Raw genomic sequence first — 15,808 nt, 5'->3', positions numbered from 1 at the left:
GCCTCAGTTTACATAAATCCTTTACCTATAAGTTTGACTAGACTTGTGTCTTGAAATGTCACGTAGCTATACCATAAATATAATATGTGTGCTTTTCATTATTGTTTGAAGATGTGTTTGTTTTGTCTCAAATAGGTAATACATATAACATACCTATTCGTTTGTGGATTTTGGATTCTCACCCTTTTGCTCCCCCCATTTGCTTCTTAAAGCCAACTGCAAATATGGGAATCTTAGTTGGAAAGCATGTGGATGCTCAAGGCAGAATATACTTGCCCTATCTCCAAAACTGGAGCCATGTAAGATCAATTTGGATTTTCTTTTGAAAATTTTTATTTTTCTGAATGTTTATCTTTGATACTAATGGTACAAATAAGTTACTGAATTTTTTTTCAATGATACTCTTCTTATGGTCTTTAAACATAATTTGAAATTGAACTCCCTGGGGGTCACCCACGTCCCAGAACCCTGCTGACAGCAGCCTGCTTGGATCTACTCTCTCCAGGTCTGGGAGCCAACCATTGTTTACTCCTTGTCTTTTTACAGTCATTTGCTGTTTGATAAAGCAAATGAAGAGCTACTAGCAAAATATTGAGGCATTATTTCCTAGTCATCCCCAGTAAAGATTCTTGTGTAATAGGTGTATTTATATGTAGCTTTGCCTGTTTTTAACCTTTACGTAAATTTAATCATATTGTATATAATCTTCTATTACATGCCTTGTTTTAACTGAGTGTTGTTTTATTTATTTTTTTGTGTGTGTGTGTGTTTTATTTTATTTATTTATTTTTTTATTATTATTATTTTTTTTATTATTTTTATTTTTTTTTTCCAGTGGGTTTTGTCATACATTGATATGAATCAGCCATGGATTTACATGTATTCCCAATCCCGATCCCCCCTCCCACCTCCCTCTCCACCCGATTCCTCTGGGTCTTCCCAGTGCACCAGGCCGGAGCACTTGTCTCGTGCATCCCACCTGGGCTGGTGATCTGTTTCACCATAGATAGCATACATGCTGTTCTTTTGAAATATCCCACCCTCACATTCTCCCACAAAGTTCAAAAGTCTGTTCTGTATTTCTGTGTCTCTTTTTCTGTTCTGCATATAGGGTTATCGTTATCACCTTTCTAAATTCCATATACATGTGTCAGTATGCTGTAATGTTCTTTATCTTTCTGGCTTACTTCACTCTGTATAATGGGCTCCAGCTTCATCCATCTCATTAGGACTGGTTCAAATGAATGCTTTTTAATGGCTGAGTAATATTCCATGGTGTATATGTACCACAGCTTCCTTATCCATTCATCTGCTGAGGGGCATCTAGGTTGCTTCCATGTCCTGGCTATTATAAACAGTGCTGCGATGAACATTGGGGTGCACGTGTCTCTTTCAGATCTGGTTTCCTCAGTGTGTATGCCCAGAAGTGGGATTGCTGGGTCATATGGCAGTTCTATTTCCAGTTTTTTAAGAAATCTCCACACTGTTTTCCATAGCGGCTGTACTAGTTTGCATTCCCACCAACAGTGTAAGAGGGTTCCCTTTTCTCCACACCCTCTCCAGCATTTATTGCTTGTAGACTTTTGGATAGCAGCCATCCTGACTGGCGTGTAATGGTACCTCATTGTGGTTTTGATTTGCATTTCTCTAATAATGAGTGATGTTGAGCATCTTTTCATGTGTTTGTTAGCCATCTGTATGTCTTCTTTGGAGAAATGTCTGTTCTTTGGCCCATTTTTTGATTGGGTCATTTATTTTTCTGGAATTGAGCTTCAGGAGTTGCTTGTATATTTTTGAGATTAATCCTTTGTCTGTTTCTTCATTTGCTATTATTTTCTCCCAATCCGAGGGCTGTCTTTTCACCTTACTTATAGTTTCCTTTGTAGTGCAAAAGCTTTTAAGTTTCATTAGGTCCCATTTGTTTAGTTTTGCTTTTATATCCAATATTCTGGGAGGTGGGTCATAGAGGATCTTGCTTTGATTTATGTCGGAGAGTGTTTTGCCTATGTTCTCCTCTAGGAGTTTTATAGTTTCTGGTCTTACATTTAGATCTTTAATCCATTTTGAGTTTATTTTGGTGTATGGTGTTAGAACGTGTTCTAGTTTCATTCTTTTTTTTTTAAAAAATTCTTTTTTTAAAAATTCACCCCAATGATGCATGAAACTAGTTTATATATTTTATAAGCCCTCACAAGGACTTCCCTGGTGGTCCAGTGGATAAGACTCCAAGCTTCCACTGCAGGGAGCACAGTTTCAGGGCACTAATCCTGTGTGCCATGAGACACGGCCAAATAAATAGAAAAATAAAAGTAGAAAAATAAAAAGAATATGGCCTAGGTTTAAAACACAAAGCAAAAAGAAACCCTCAGATTATGCATTCTACATATTTCATCTATCACTATAATGAGTGTTTTTCCATATTAGACAGTATTTTCAAAACACATGGTTTTTAAATGGTTGCCTGATGATCCAGCATTAGGATATTGCATAATATATTTGTAAATTGCTTTGTTAGAAATTTAATGATGAGCATCCTTAAATATAAATATTTGTAAATATACAATGTTTGTACATCTTATAAATCTTTAGTAATTTTCTAATGATAAGTCTCTAGGAATGGAATTATTGGATCAAAGTTTTAAAATGTTTTGAAGGCTATTCTTATATTTTCCCAAATTGGCTTCCAAGAAGTAGACACAATCTTATGATTCTGCCATTAATAGAAATCAGTGGAGGAGGGTATCTGGTTTATAGAACCGTTGCTCTAAAGGGTGCTATAAAAGAAGGTATTATCTTTAAAACAAAACAAGCTTTGGCTTATCCCTATGGTTCATTTATTATTATTATTGTTATTTATTATGAATATAGAATATGCTCTCATTTTTGTAAGTAAAACTTTTATGACAAAATAATTTATAATATATTTGTATATACTGAGAAAGTTGTAGGACAGGGATGATAGAGAGGAGTGAGGTTGAAGTATAGGGCGGTATTAGAATTATCACTTCTTATTTTATATATGTACTGTAAAAGGGTGTGCAACTGTGGATGCATTTCACTTTGTTTTACGGTTTTCTATATTTTTCATATAAAGAAAACTTCTAAAAAGAAGAAAAAGAATAAGAAAAGGAAAAGATGTGCACCAAATTGTCAGTAGTGGAGTTTAGGTGGGGAGTTTACTTGATGAACTTGTAGAATTTTTGCATTGCTTGGTGATTTAAATAATAAAATTGCCAGTTAAATGTGATGAATTCAGTTCAGTTCAGTTGCTCAGTTGTGTCTGCCTCTTTGCGACCCCATGGACTGCAACATGCCAGGCTTCCCTGTCTATCACTAACTCCTGGAGCTTGCTCAAACTCATATCCATCAAGTCAGTGATGCCATCCAAACCATCTTATCCTCTATCGGCCCCTTCTCCTCCTGCCTTCAGTCTTTCCCAGCATCAGGGTCTTTTCCAATGAGTCAGTTCTTTGCATCAGGTGGCCAAAGTATTGGAGTTTCAGCTTCAGCATCAGTCCTTCCAATGAATATTCAGGACTGATTTCCTTCAGGATGGACTGGTTGGATCTCCTTGCAGTCCAAAGGACTCTCAAGAGTCTTCTCTAACACCATAGTTCAAAAGCATCAATTCTTTGGTGCTCAACTTTCTTTATGGTCCAACTCTCACATCCATCCATGACTACTGGAAAAACCATAGCCTTGACTAGATGTACCTTTGTTGGCAAAGTAATGTCTCTGCTTTATAATATTCTGTCTAGGTTGGTCATAGCTTTTCTTCCAAGCAGCAAGCATCTTTTAATTTCTTGGCTTCATTCACCATCTGGAGTGATTTTGGAGCCCCCCAAAGTAAAGTCTCTCATTGTTTCCATTGTTTCCCCATCTATTTGCCATGAAGTGATGGGACTGGATGCCATGATCTTAGTTTTCTGTATGTTGAGTTTTAGGCCAGCTTTTTCACTCTCCTCTTTTACATTCATCAAGAGGCTCTTTAGTTCTTCTTCACTTTCTGCCATAAAGGTGGTGTCATCTACGTATCTGAAGCTACTGATATTTCTTCCAGTAATCTTGGTTCCAGATTGTGCTTCATCCAGCCCGGCATTTCTCATGATGTACTCTGTATGTAAGTTAAATAAGCAGTGTGACAATATATAGCCTTGACATACTCCTTTCCTGATTTGGAACCAGTCTGTTTTTCCATGTCCAGTTCTAACTTGCTTCTTGACTGGCATACAAATTTCTCTGGAGGTAGGTAAGGTGGTCTGGTAGTCCCATCTCTTTAAGAATTTTTCAGTTTGTTTTGATCCACAGGATCAAAGGCTTTAGTCAATAAAAATAAAGGCATAGTCAGTAAAGCAGAAGTAGATGTTTCCCCGGAACGCTCTTGCTTTTTCGATGATTCAGTGGATGTTGGTAATCTGATCCCTGGTTCCTCCACCTTTTCTAAATCCAGCTTGAATGTCTGGAAGTTCTCGTTTCATGTACTGTTGAAGCCTGGCTTGGAGAATTTTGAACATTACTTTGCTAGTGTGTGAGATGAGTGCAATTGTGCGGTAGTTTGAGCATTCTTTGGCATTGCCTTTCTTTGGGATTGGAATGAAAACTGACCTTTTCCAGTCCTGTGGCTACTGCTGAGTTTTCCAAATTTGCTGGCATATTAAGTGCAGTACCTTAACAGCAGCATCTTTTAGGATTTGAAATAGCTCAACTGGAATTGCATGACTTCCACTAGCTTTGTTCATAGTGATGCTTCCTAAGGCCCACTTGACTTTGCGTTCCGGGTTGTCTGGCTGGCTCTAGGTGAGTGATCACACCATCGTGGCATTGTGGGTCATGGAGATCTTTTTTGTACAGTTCTTCTGTGTATTCTTGCCACCTCTTCTTAATATCTTCTGTTAGGTCCATATCATTTCTGTCCTTTATTGTGCCCATCTTTGCATGAAATATTCTCTTGTTGTCTCTCATTTTCTTGAAGAGATAGTCTTTCTTATCTCTAGTCTTTCCCGTTCTATTGTTTTGCTTTATTTCTTTGCATTGATCATTGAGGAAGGCTTTCTTTTCTCCCCTTGCTATTCTTTGGAACTCTGCATTCAGATGCTTGTATCTTTCCTTTTCTCCTTTGCCTTTCGCTTCTCTTCTTTTCCCAGCTATTTGTAAGGCCTCCTCAGAGAACCATTTTGCCTTTTTGCATTTTTTTTTCTTGGGGATGGTGTTGATCACTGCCTCCTGTGCAGTGTCACCAACCTCCATCCATGGTTCATCAGGCCCTCTGTCTATCAGATAAATCCTTTGAATCTATTTGTCACTTCCACTGAATAATCATAAGGGATTTGACTTAGGTCATACCTGAATGGTCTAGTGGTTTCCTCTAGGGCATGATAAAAATTTGTTAGTTGGAAGGACAAAATTGATGTCTTAACCTTAATACTTAGTTTTTTGGTTACTTGAAAAATTGAAATCTTATCGTGTATTTATTTATCATGTATATTTCTTCATTTTTGAATTCTCTCTTTCATCTATTTTTACTCTCTTTTAAACAAAAAACTTATTTTTTTTTTTACATCTGTGCCCTGTTGTGTGAACTTCTCTTCCCTGTTTCTTCTTTCTGGTTTACTTTGGCATCTCTTTTCATAGTTAATTTAATAAATACTCAGAGGTAGTCCTATAATCTAGTCGAGGTTGTGCTTGGTTTCAGTTCAGAGAGTGTTGATTTCACTTTACTCTTCTGAACCTCTATTATAAGCCAAAACTAGTCTTAAAGAAGATACATTATTTAAATGGCCCTGTTTAGAAGAATTACATTTAGGGGGAGTGGAGGGATCAATTAGGGGTTTGGGATGAACAGATACACACTATTAAATATAAAATACGTAGAGACTTCCCCAGTGGTCCAATGGTTAAGACTCTGTGCTTCCAATGCACGGTATGTGGTTCAGGGAATTAAGATCCCACATGTAGCGCCATGTGGCCAAAAAATAAAAATACATAAATAAAATAGATTAAAAAGATCTACGGGATAGCACAGAGAACTATATTCAGAATCCTTTTTTTAATGTTTATTTATTTGTTCATCTTTGGCTGTGCTGGGTCTTCATTAGTACAGTGGCTACTCTCTAGCTGCAGGGCACGAGCTTCTCATCGTGGTGTCTTCTCTCATTGCGTAGCACAGGCTCGAGAGCGTGCGGACTTCAGTAGTTGTGTCTTGTGGTCAGTAGTTGCAGCTCCCGAGCTCTAGAGCACGGCTCAGTAGTTGTGACATGTGCTCAGTTGCTCCCCGGCATGTGGGCCTTACCGGATCAGGGATTGAACCCGTGTCTCCTGCATCGGCAGGCAGATTGTTTACCACTGAGCTACCAGGAAAGCCCTATATTTCAATATCTTGTAATAGGCTATAATGAAAGGCATTTGGAAGAGACTAGATAGATAGCTATACTTATGTCTATAATCTGTGTATCTACATATCTATATCTGATTCACTCTGCTGTATTCCTGAAATTAACACCACATTGTAAATCAGCTGTATTTCACTTCAAAAAAGTATGAGTTATGATTTTAAAAGTACTGAGTTAAGACCCACATGCAGTTGAAATTGTATAGTATTAATATGATTACATAGTGTTTTGGAGCTAGAAGGAATCTGGAGGTCATCTAGGCTAAGGATTGCAGATGTTTTCCCCAAGAGAGTCAGTGTGCAGCATTAGGCCTACAGAATTTTGTTTGGACAGCAAAGAGGTTTTGTTTTGCTTTGTTTTGTTATGTTCTTAATATAAGTTTGAGTGACTTATGTCATGTACTCTTTCCAATTTGCTACAATGACCATCTCCCCAAATTTTCTTACACTTGACAACTTCACGTATTATATTATCTGCTTGGTCTTTGAAAGTATTTGAGTATTTTTATTCTAATGGCATCTTTGTCTTTATAAAGAGTGAAACTCAGATTGAAGAATTAAGCAATTTTTAAAATGAGCAAACCACTTTAAGTATTCCTTATAATAATAATAAATGTATATTTTACACTCACAACATAATTTGCATACATTAGCTCATTTGTTTCTCATATTTATTGGAATTTATTATTCATATTATATTGCTAATAATACTGAAGCTCAGAGAGTTCTCATTAAGGTTGTTTTACCAGTTCAAATAAGCAGTAATGGATTAGATAAATATTTTATAAGCATTAATTTTCTAATTTGATTGTGGCTGTATAGGAGTGTTTTGTTTTTTCTTTTAGGAAATATATGCTCAAGTATTTGGGGTGAAGGGGTATCGTAGCTTCAGTTTATTCTCCGTTGGTTCAGAAAATAGAGGAAAAGGCACTGAGGAAGCACATGTGATAAAACATTAAAATTTGAGCAATCTGAGTGAAGAACATATGAAAATTCTTTGTACTGTTTTTTTGCCAGCTTTTCTGTAAATCTGCAGTTATTTAAAAATAAAAAAATTTTTAAAAGGTAGATAGACAAGACTTCCCACATATAGGTACTCTACTAGTAAACACATTTATGCTGTTGTTGCACTTTTTGGAGATGTGGTTTTAGCATTTCTCCCTGTATTTTTTAATTAAAAGAATTAAGTTTTTCAGTTAAAAGTACTATCTAATTTTTGTATAGGTTTTTATGGGTTTTCCAAAAATGAGAGCATTATGCAGTATTCTTTTGGCTACCTCTAACAATGTATAGATTAATAAGGTAGTATTCCTTAGCAAAATTTTTGTATAACTTTTCCCTTTGTGCTTTCTGTAGCCTAAATCTGTCATTGTTGGATTAATTAAAGAAATGATTGCCAAATTTCAAGAGGAACTTCCCCTGTATTCTCTGTCATCATCTGACGAGGCACGGCAGGTAGACTTGCTAGCCTATATTGCAAAAATTACTGAAGGTTTGTATTTTTGTTAATAATAGCGTTATGAGTTTACAGTTTCTCACTAATATCCTTTATTCTCTGCTACTTGATTTCTGTAAATAAATACATGCTTATATATATACATAATTGTGTTGGATTAAAAAATTCCTATGTATTTATCATAGGGTATTACCATATAGTTCCAATTAATATGGTTTCTTAAAATGTAAAAGATTAATTTTATCCTGACAGATAAAATAATTTGTTCAAAACCACTTGATAAATATTAATGATCCCAAACCTTTTTCATTATATGTATATGTAGCTTTTTGCCTTGTTCAGTATATTGGACCAGAGAATCTGTGATTCTCATTGTTTTTCATTGAGGACAAAGGAAAATAACCATGCTTGCAACAATTTAGTAAGTTTTAAACATTTTTTTGCGTTTTAGACTAGAGCAGTAAGAGTCACAATTTTTTTCAAAATTATGGAAATCCTATTTTCTTAAAGCTTAAAAAGACATTTTCTTTTAAAAGTGGTATCCTCTAGTAAAATATTTAATATGAGAGTCTTATCTTCCTTGCATTTCATTTGTTCAAAAATATTTTTGAATGCTTGTATGGAGTGCCTAGTACCATCTTTTCTGTCCGAGTTATTAAAGTTTGGTATTTTTTTAATGCTAAAAAGACTTTTGATATTATTTTAAAATTATGATAATCTACTTTTCTTTTTAGGTGTCTCAGATATAAATTCAAAGAACTGGGCAAATCGTGAGAATAAAACAGTCAATAAAATTACCGTGGTTGGAGGTGGAGAATTGGGAATTGCCTGCACATTAGCAATTTCAGCCAAAGTACGTAAGCATAGTGGTTATAAATACACGTCATATTGCTACACTTTTAGGCAGTTTCTGTTTTAACACTCAGGAAATAATGGCTTTATTTTGTCATGTGGGAAAACCTCATTTTGCCTTAAAATATATTTAGTAAGTTGACAAAAACATAGCTGAAAGCTGTCATTAGTAATGTTGTTTCATAATTAGTAGTTAGACATGGACTAGGCTTTGAAAACCTGGTTTGAACAATGGGCTCATCATCCTAATCCAAGGGAACCTCGGGTTGACACTCATCTGACTTAGTCACAAATGCTTTTGTGTTTTCTGAGTCATGCTGCTTTAATTAAGCTCTTATTTAATATAATACTTAATTTAGCTCTTTCTAAAATTAACATTTTTTTAAATTGCCTTTTCTTGTGTAATTACTCCACTTTCTTTTAGGATCATAGTTCCTGATTTGATTATTTTATAGTGGTCTGAGATATGTCTATTTTTTCATCAATCCTTTTTTACTGGATCTTTTCTATATAAATTATTTTTAGAAAGGCTTAAATCTCCCTCCAGGGGAGAAGGCAATGGCAACCCTCTCCAGTAAAATCCCATGGACGGAAGAGCCTGGTAGGCTGTAGTCCATGGGAGTCGCTACGAGTCCCACACGACTGAGCGACTTCACTTTCCCTTTTCACTTTCATGCATTAGAGAAGGAAATGGCAACCCACTCCAGTGTTCTTGCCTGGAGAATCCCAGGGACGGCAGAGCCTGGTGGGCTGCCGTCTGTGGGGTCGCACAGAGTCGGGCACAACTGAAGCGACTTGGCAGCGGCAGCAGCAGGGAATTTGAGAAGACCCTCCCGGGCCCAGTGTCGTGGTGATAGCATGTCTGTGTCATTTGAGCAATGTAGCCCAAAATAGACTGGCTCTCCCTTGATATATTTGTTTGGTAGCTGGTATTTGAGTTTCTGTTCTATTAAAATTTGATTGATTGACGTGTAAATTTGTCTCTTTCTATTTACTTATGTCTTGGAGGTAGGTTCTACTTCAGCAAAGAGTGAAATTGTATCCAGGGAGCTAGAAGATTTTAAAAGCTGACTATTCAGGACAATATATGCTAACTTGTAGCACATTATAGTTTCATTTCCTCCATCCTCCATCTGAATGCACTCTTCCTTCTTAATTGGAATTTGAAATGTTTGCAGATCTTTTGTTACTAAATAGAGTATTTCTATAAACATTGCCTTAGAAGTTGCTTATTTTCTTGTCTGAATTTTTTTTTAGGTGTACAGAATCTCAGAAATAGTACTATGAGTGAGAGGGCATGAATAGTTTTTATGGTACTTATTATATATTGCTAGATTGCTCTTCAAACAGGCAGAAGTAATTTATGCTGCTAATAATAATGTATACATCAACCTCATTTTGGCATCCCTAACAGAACTGAGTTTTATCGATTTTACTTGCTTTTGGTAAGTGTAGTAAGTGGGCTTCTCTGGTAGCTCAGTTGATAAAGAATCCTCCTGCAATGCAGGAGACCCTGGTTCGATTCCTGGGTCAGGAAGATCCCCTGGAGAAGGGATAGGTTACCTTATTCTTGGGCTTCCCTGGTGGCTCAGATGGTAAAGAAGCCACCTGCAATGTGTGTCTGATCCCTGGGTTGGGAAGATCCCCTGGAGGAGGGCATGGCAACCCACTCCAGTATTCTTGCCTGGAGAATCCCCATGGACAGAGGAGCCTGGTGGGCTGCAATCCATGGGGTCACAAAGAATTGGACACGACTGAGCGACCCAGCACAGCACAGCACAGCACAAGAAGGCCCCTTAAAGTCATATTTAATGGTTAGAAGTCTCACACTCAGTATTTGTCTGTGAACTGTCTAGATGGAAAGTTTTTTCTGTTTTTCCTTTTAAACATTAGTATTCTGAGGAATTACCTTGCATTCCAGTGGTTAAGACTCTGCACTTCCAATGTAGAGGTACGAGTTTGATCCTTGGTTGGGGAACAAAGATCCCACATGCCCATGCGGCCCCAAAAAAGCAAAACAAAAGGAAAATAGTTAATAATTTGATAAGAGGTACAGTATTCAAATAGTGCAACAGTATGCAACTAGTGCAGTAGTAGTCATAATAATGGCAATAACTAACATTTACTAAATGTTTGCTAGGTACCGCACTCTTCTAAACACTTGATTCATATTTATAACAACCTTATGGCTTAGGTACTATCATTACTGTCGTTTGACAAGTGGAGAAAGCAGAGCATAGGGAGGTTACCCAATTTGCCCCAAATCATATTAATAAAAAGAGCCAGGGTTTGAGGCTGGGCAGTCTGTTTATGGATCCTGTATTCTAGATCCTTATTACCCAGTGTGTGGCATTGGCATCATCTGAGATCTTATTAGAAATGCCTAATCTCAGGCCCTCTTCCAGATCTGTAGTTTAAAAATATCCCTCGTGATCAGTGTGCCTCACTGATTCTTTTAAATGGTGACCTCTTAAAGGTTGAGAAGCTCTAAGTCAGGAGAGATGCTCAGGTCCTTTACTTTTTGGAAAAAGGACTCTCACAAAGGTAAATTGACTCTCAGGAATTTCTATGCCATCATGTACAGTCAACCCACCATGGTACCCAGGAAGCTGTCTACCGGCATGTGGAGTATTTTCCATGAGATCTCTGGGAGAGAGAACTGCATGATAATTGGTTTTGTTTTAGCTCTATGTCTATTACCTTTTTTGTTTTCTTTAGAGAAACTTGGCATTAATATTGACTTTCATGCTAGAAATGACCAAATGGTGCTAAAATAACCAAATGCTAAATGACCAACGGTGCTAAAATAGACCAAAAAATCACTCTAGATTCTTTAGAATGGAAGTTATGACAAAACAAAAACAAACTCAAAAACAACAGCAAACGTATTGAGTGCACCATGTCATCTTTATTACTCATTATCCCATCAAAAGAAACCTGCAATTTGTGACTTTCTGTTTAAACCCTGTCAGTTCAGTTCAGTCGCTCAGTTGTGTCTGACTCTTTGCGACCCCATGAACCACAGCACGCCAGGCCTCCCTGCCCATCACCAACTCCCAGAGTCCACCAAAACCCATGTCCATTGAATCGGTGATGTCATCCAACCATCTCATCCTCTGTCATCCCCTTCTCCTCCTGCCCTCAATCTTTCCCAGCATCAGGGTATTTTCAAATGAGTCAGCTCTTCGCATCAGGTGGCCAAGGTATTGGAGCTTCAGCTTCAGCATCAGTACACCCAGGAACTGATCTCCTTTAGGATGGACTGGTTGGATCTCCTTGCAGTCCAAGGGATTCTCAAGAGTCTTCTCCAACACCACAGTTCAAAAGCATCAATTCTTTGGTGCTCATCTTTCTTTATAGCCCAGCTCTCACATCCATACATGACCACTGGAAAAACCATAGCCTTGACTAGGTGGACCTTTGTTGACAAAGTAATGTCTCTGCTTTTTATTTATTTATTTTTTTGTCTCTGCTTTTTAATATGCTGTTTAGGTTGGTCATAACTTTCCTTCTAAGGAGTAAGCATCTTAATTTCATGGCTGCAGTCACCATCTGCAGTGATTTTGGAGCCCAGAAAAATAAAGTCAGCCACTGTTTCCCCATCTATTTGCCATGAAGTGATGGGACCGGATGCTATGATCTTAGTTTTCTGAATGTTGAGCTTTAAGCCAGCTTTTTCACTCTCCTCTTTCACTTTCATCAAAAGGGTTAGACACAGTTTTTAGTTAAGCCAAAGGATCACATCATTCAAGTGCATGATATTGTTTTCTTGCTTGCATATCCCTTTTATTGCTGTTGTGTTACTTCCTTCATAAGAGAGTACATAAGGCCTATGTATGTTCTTCTTTGGGCTTCCCAGGTGGCGCAGTGGTAAAGAATCCGCCTGCCAATGCAGGAGATGGAACCGATACAGGTTGGGAAGATCCCCTAGAGTAGGAAATGGCAACTTGCTCCAGTATTCTTACCTGAAAAATTCCATGGACAGAGAAGCCTGACAGGCTAGTCTATGGCGTCCCAAAGAGTTGGACACAACTGAGGCCCTGAGCAGACACACACACATGCACACACACAAACACATTCTTTAGCTCTCATTTCTGAATAAGTTTCAACTGAATAACTGGCCATGTTCAGTGTAATACTGTTCTTTTTCTTTTTGCACTGTCCAGGGCATTGCAGACAAACTGGTCCTTTTAGACTTCTCAGAAGGGACCAAAGGAGGGATGATGGACCTTGACATCTTCAACCTGCCTAATGTGGAGATCAGCAAAGGTCTGGCTGTTCTGCTTCAAAGATTTGTGCCTTGTTTGCCTCTGTATTTGAGTCAGTTTTTTTGTAGACTATATTTTTTAGGGCAGTTTCAGGTTCAGGGTGCTGTTGGGCAGAAGGTACAGAGGTTTTCTGTACACCTCCTGCCCTGTACATGCATAGGCTCTACATGGTCAACGTCCCCTACCTGAGTCATGCAATTGACAAACCTCCCTGGACACATCATTATCATCCAAAGTCCATAGTTTACATTAGGATTCACTCTTGTCTGTGTGTTCTATGAATGTTGACAAACCAAAGATGTATTACCATTATAGTATCAAACAATATTTCACTGCCCTAAAAATTCTCTTTGTTCTGCCTGGAGTCCTAGAATTTTAATGCTGAAAGCATCTTAAAGATCACCTAGTCCAAGTCCCTCAGTTTACATATTGGGAAGCTAAGATTCATATAAATTAAGGGACTTACCTTAAGTCATAGAGTGATTACAACTAATGATGTTAATAAGAGATAAGCAGATAACATTCATATTGTTTGGAAGGATTTATTCTTGGTATGTGACTCACACCTTAGTATAAATTATTTTCTCTAAATACTTCCTTTTTCATAATATATTGGTTAATAACACTGTTTTTATTTTATTTCATTTATTTATTTTTTTTAACACTGTTTTTAGAGTTAGACAGATTGGGGGTTGCATACTAGTTTTGCCATTTGCCAGATTATATAATCTCTTGAAGTTCAATCTTATTATCTGTAAAATGGGAATTAATATATACCTCTTGGTATATAGCAAAGTGCTAACCCAAGACTTTTTTTAAAAAAAATTAAATTCACATTGATTTCACTAAAAATATATTGTTAAAGTGAATTTTAACAGGAACAAAATGAGAGCTTATATCATTAATAAATGAAATTTAAAATGTTAAAAAGTAATACTTATTTCCTCTTTTTAATTCAGAAGATTTGCATCTATTTAACAATGTATGTAATATATTAGTATAGACATATATATATGTAGGTGAATATAAATATGATTGGGGATTAAAATTACTTTATTGCTAGGGATGCATGATCAAAAAAATTGGAAGACCATTGAACTAGACAATGTTTAGTCTCAGAAAACAGATTATAACTAGAGTCAGGTTATAATATGTTATAGTTGCTTAGCTTTCCTTTGCCTTTCCTTAGGCAGGTCTCCAGTCTTCTTAACCATATTTTCCAAGTGAAATAGCGAAGCGTATGATTTCACAAGCCTGAATGTACTAAGAACCACAGTGGATCAGAAAAGTTAAAATTGTACCTATAGGTTATAAACATTGGATATAGTAGTTGTGGCAAGTCTCTTGATCCCTGTAAGATACAATGGATTTATTTTCCTTCTCTGGAAGGAGTACAATAGTTGCCTTAATGATCCTTTTGTAGGATCCTTTGGGGAGCTGAGTATTGTCTTGTGCCTGCCGTTTCCAGGTACTGAAGTTCTTAAGGGACCTCTTAACCCTTCCAAATCTCTCCAGGAGACTGCTTAGTACATGGACCCTCAAGGCTGTGAGCCCATTTAGGACCTGAGGAAACTGTTTCTTCCTGTGTGTCTCATTAACCATCAGTAACTGTTGTTTCAGGTAATTGAAAGACCACAGTCCTTGGAGTAGATATATAGGGTTTGGTGCTTGCCACCAAGTAAGGAGTTTTGAATGAATGAGTACTATTTTGGGGTAACTTTCATGTTCCCCTTGTTAATTTTGATTGCATATTCCTGATAACAGTTTACTTACTTTTATATGAAGTGATTTAATGTTACTAACATCTCAGATATGTTCTATGATATGGAAAAGCGCATTAATAATTACTGCAAAGTAAGCTCATTTTGACATTTTACTAATGCCCCATCATGACAGACATTGATGATCATCCTAGTGTTGTACTTTGCTCCGTTTGGATTTTTTAAGATAGCTGCTAAAATACTTTGGAGAAGGATATACATGTGTGTATATGACCCTGCAAATGTACATACTATATATACATAAACAAACAGTGTGTGCATAGACTAAATCTGGAGAAATAGTGAGGAACTGTTAAAAGAGTAGTTGCTTTAGGAGTCAGATTGGGGAAACTGGTTCTGCACTTGTTTTTTGCATGTAATATTTTTACCCCCCTTTTCTTTCTATTGTGCTACAATACATATGCGTAAATTTACATTAGGGACAGTGGGCACTTCGCGGTGTTGTGCGACCATCACCACTGTCTGGTTCCAGGACATTTTTCTCACCCCTGAAGGAAACCCTCCATACCTTAAGCAATCACTCCCCTATTTTCCCTCTCCCTAAGGCCCGGGCAATCACTGACCTGTTCTGTGGATTTGCCTTTTCTGGATATTTCATATGAACGAAACTATATAGCATGTGACCTTTTGTGCCTGGCTTTTTTCACTTAGGAGAATGTTTTCAGGATTCATCCATATTGTAGCGTGTATCAGTGCATCCCGCCTTTTTGTGGCTGAATAATATTCTGTGGTGTGGATGTGCCGCATTTTATTTATCTGTTTGTCAGTTGCTATACATTTGGGTTGCATCATTTTGCTATTGTGAGTAGTGCTGCTATGAGCATGTATGTACAAGTATTTGTTTGAACACCTCTTTTCAGTTCCTTTAGGCATGTCCCCAGAAGTGGAATTACAGGGTCATACGGCAATTCTGTGTTAAAGTTATTGATGAATTTATAGTATCATTTTGAAGATCATTATTAACAGCACGTAGAGATCTAAATACCTGTATTTCTTTGAACAGCTTCTTAATAATACTCCATCATATGGATGAGTATCTCCTCTTGGTAGACATTTAATTTTT

General features: G+C 37.1%; 1 protein-coding gene across 6 annotated transcripts in view; it reads left to right on the top strand.

Moving 5' to 3' along the window:
• The window catches only part of UEVLD (UEV and lactate/malate dehyrogenase domains), a 55,697-nt gene that overhangs the window by 20,433 nt on the left and 19,456 nt on the right, over positions 1-15,808 (top strand). For 2 of the 6 annotated variants that reach the window (XR_009697060.1, XM_061167842.1), the window contains exons 4-7: positions 136-299; positions 7,745-7,880; positions 8,579-8,697; positions 12,863-12,965. Coding sequence is in view for 5 of the 6 variants with exons in the window: in XM_061167842.1 (XP_061023825.1) it covers positions 136-299; positions 7,745-7,880; positions 8,579-8,697; positions 12,863-12,965 (522 nt within the window). In the remaining variant the exon portion in view is untranslated. The remainder of the gene's footprint in view (positions 1-135; positions 300-7,744; positions 7,881-8,578; positions 8,698-12,862; positions 12,966-15,808) is intronic. The other 4 variants (XM_061167856.1, XM_061167862.1, XM_061167852.1 and 1 more) reach the window with 3 other exon arrangements.

Source organism: Dama dama, chromosome 2, assembly GCF_033118175.1.
Source record: "Dama dama isolate Ldn47 chromosome 2, ASM3311817v1, whole genome shotgun sequence".
Classification (NCBI taxonomy): Eukaryota; Metazoa; Chordata; class Mammalia; order Artiodactyla; family Cervidae; genus Dama; species Dama dama.
Note: the sequence above shows the minus strand (reverse complement) of the source record. Positions and strands in the feature narration are given on the sequence as shown.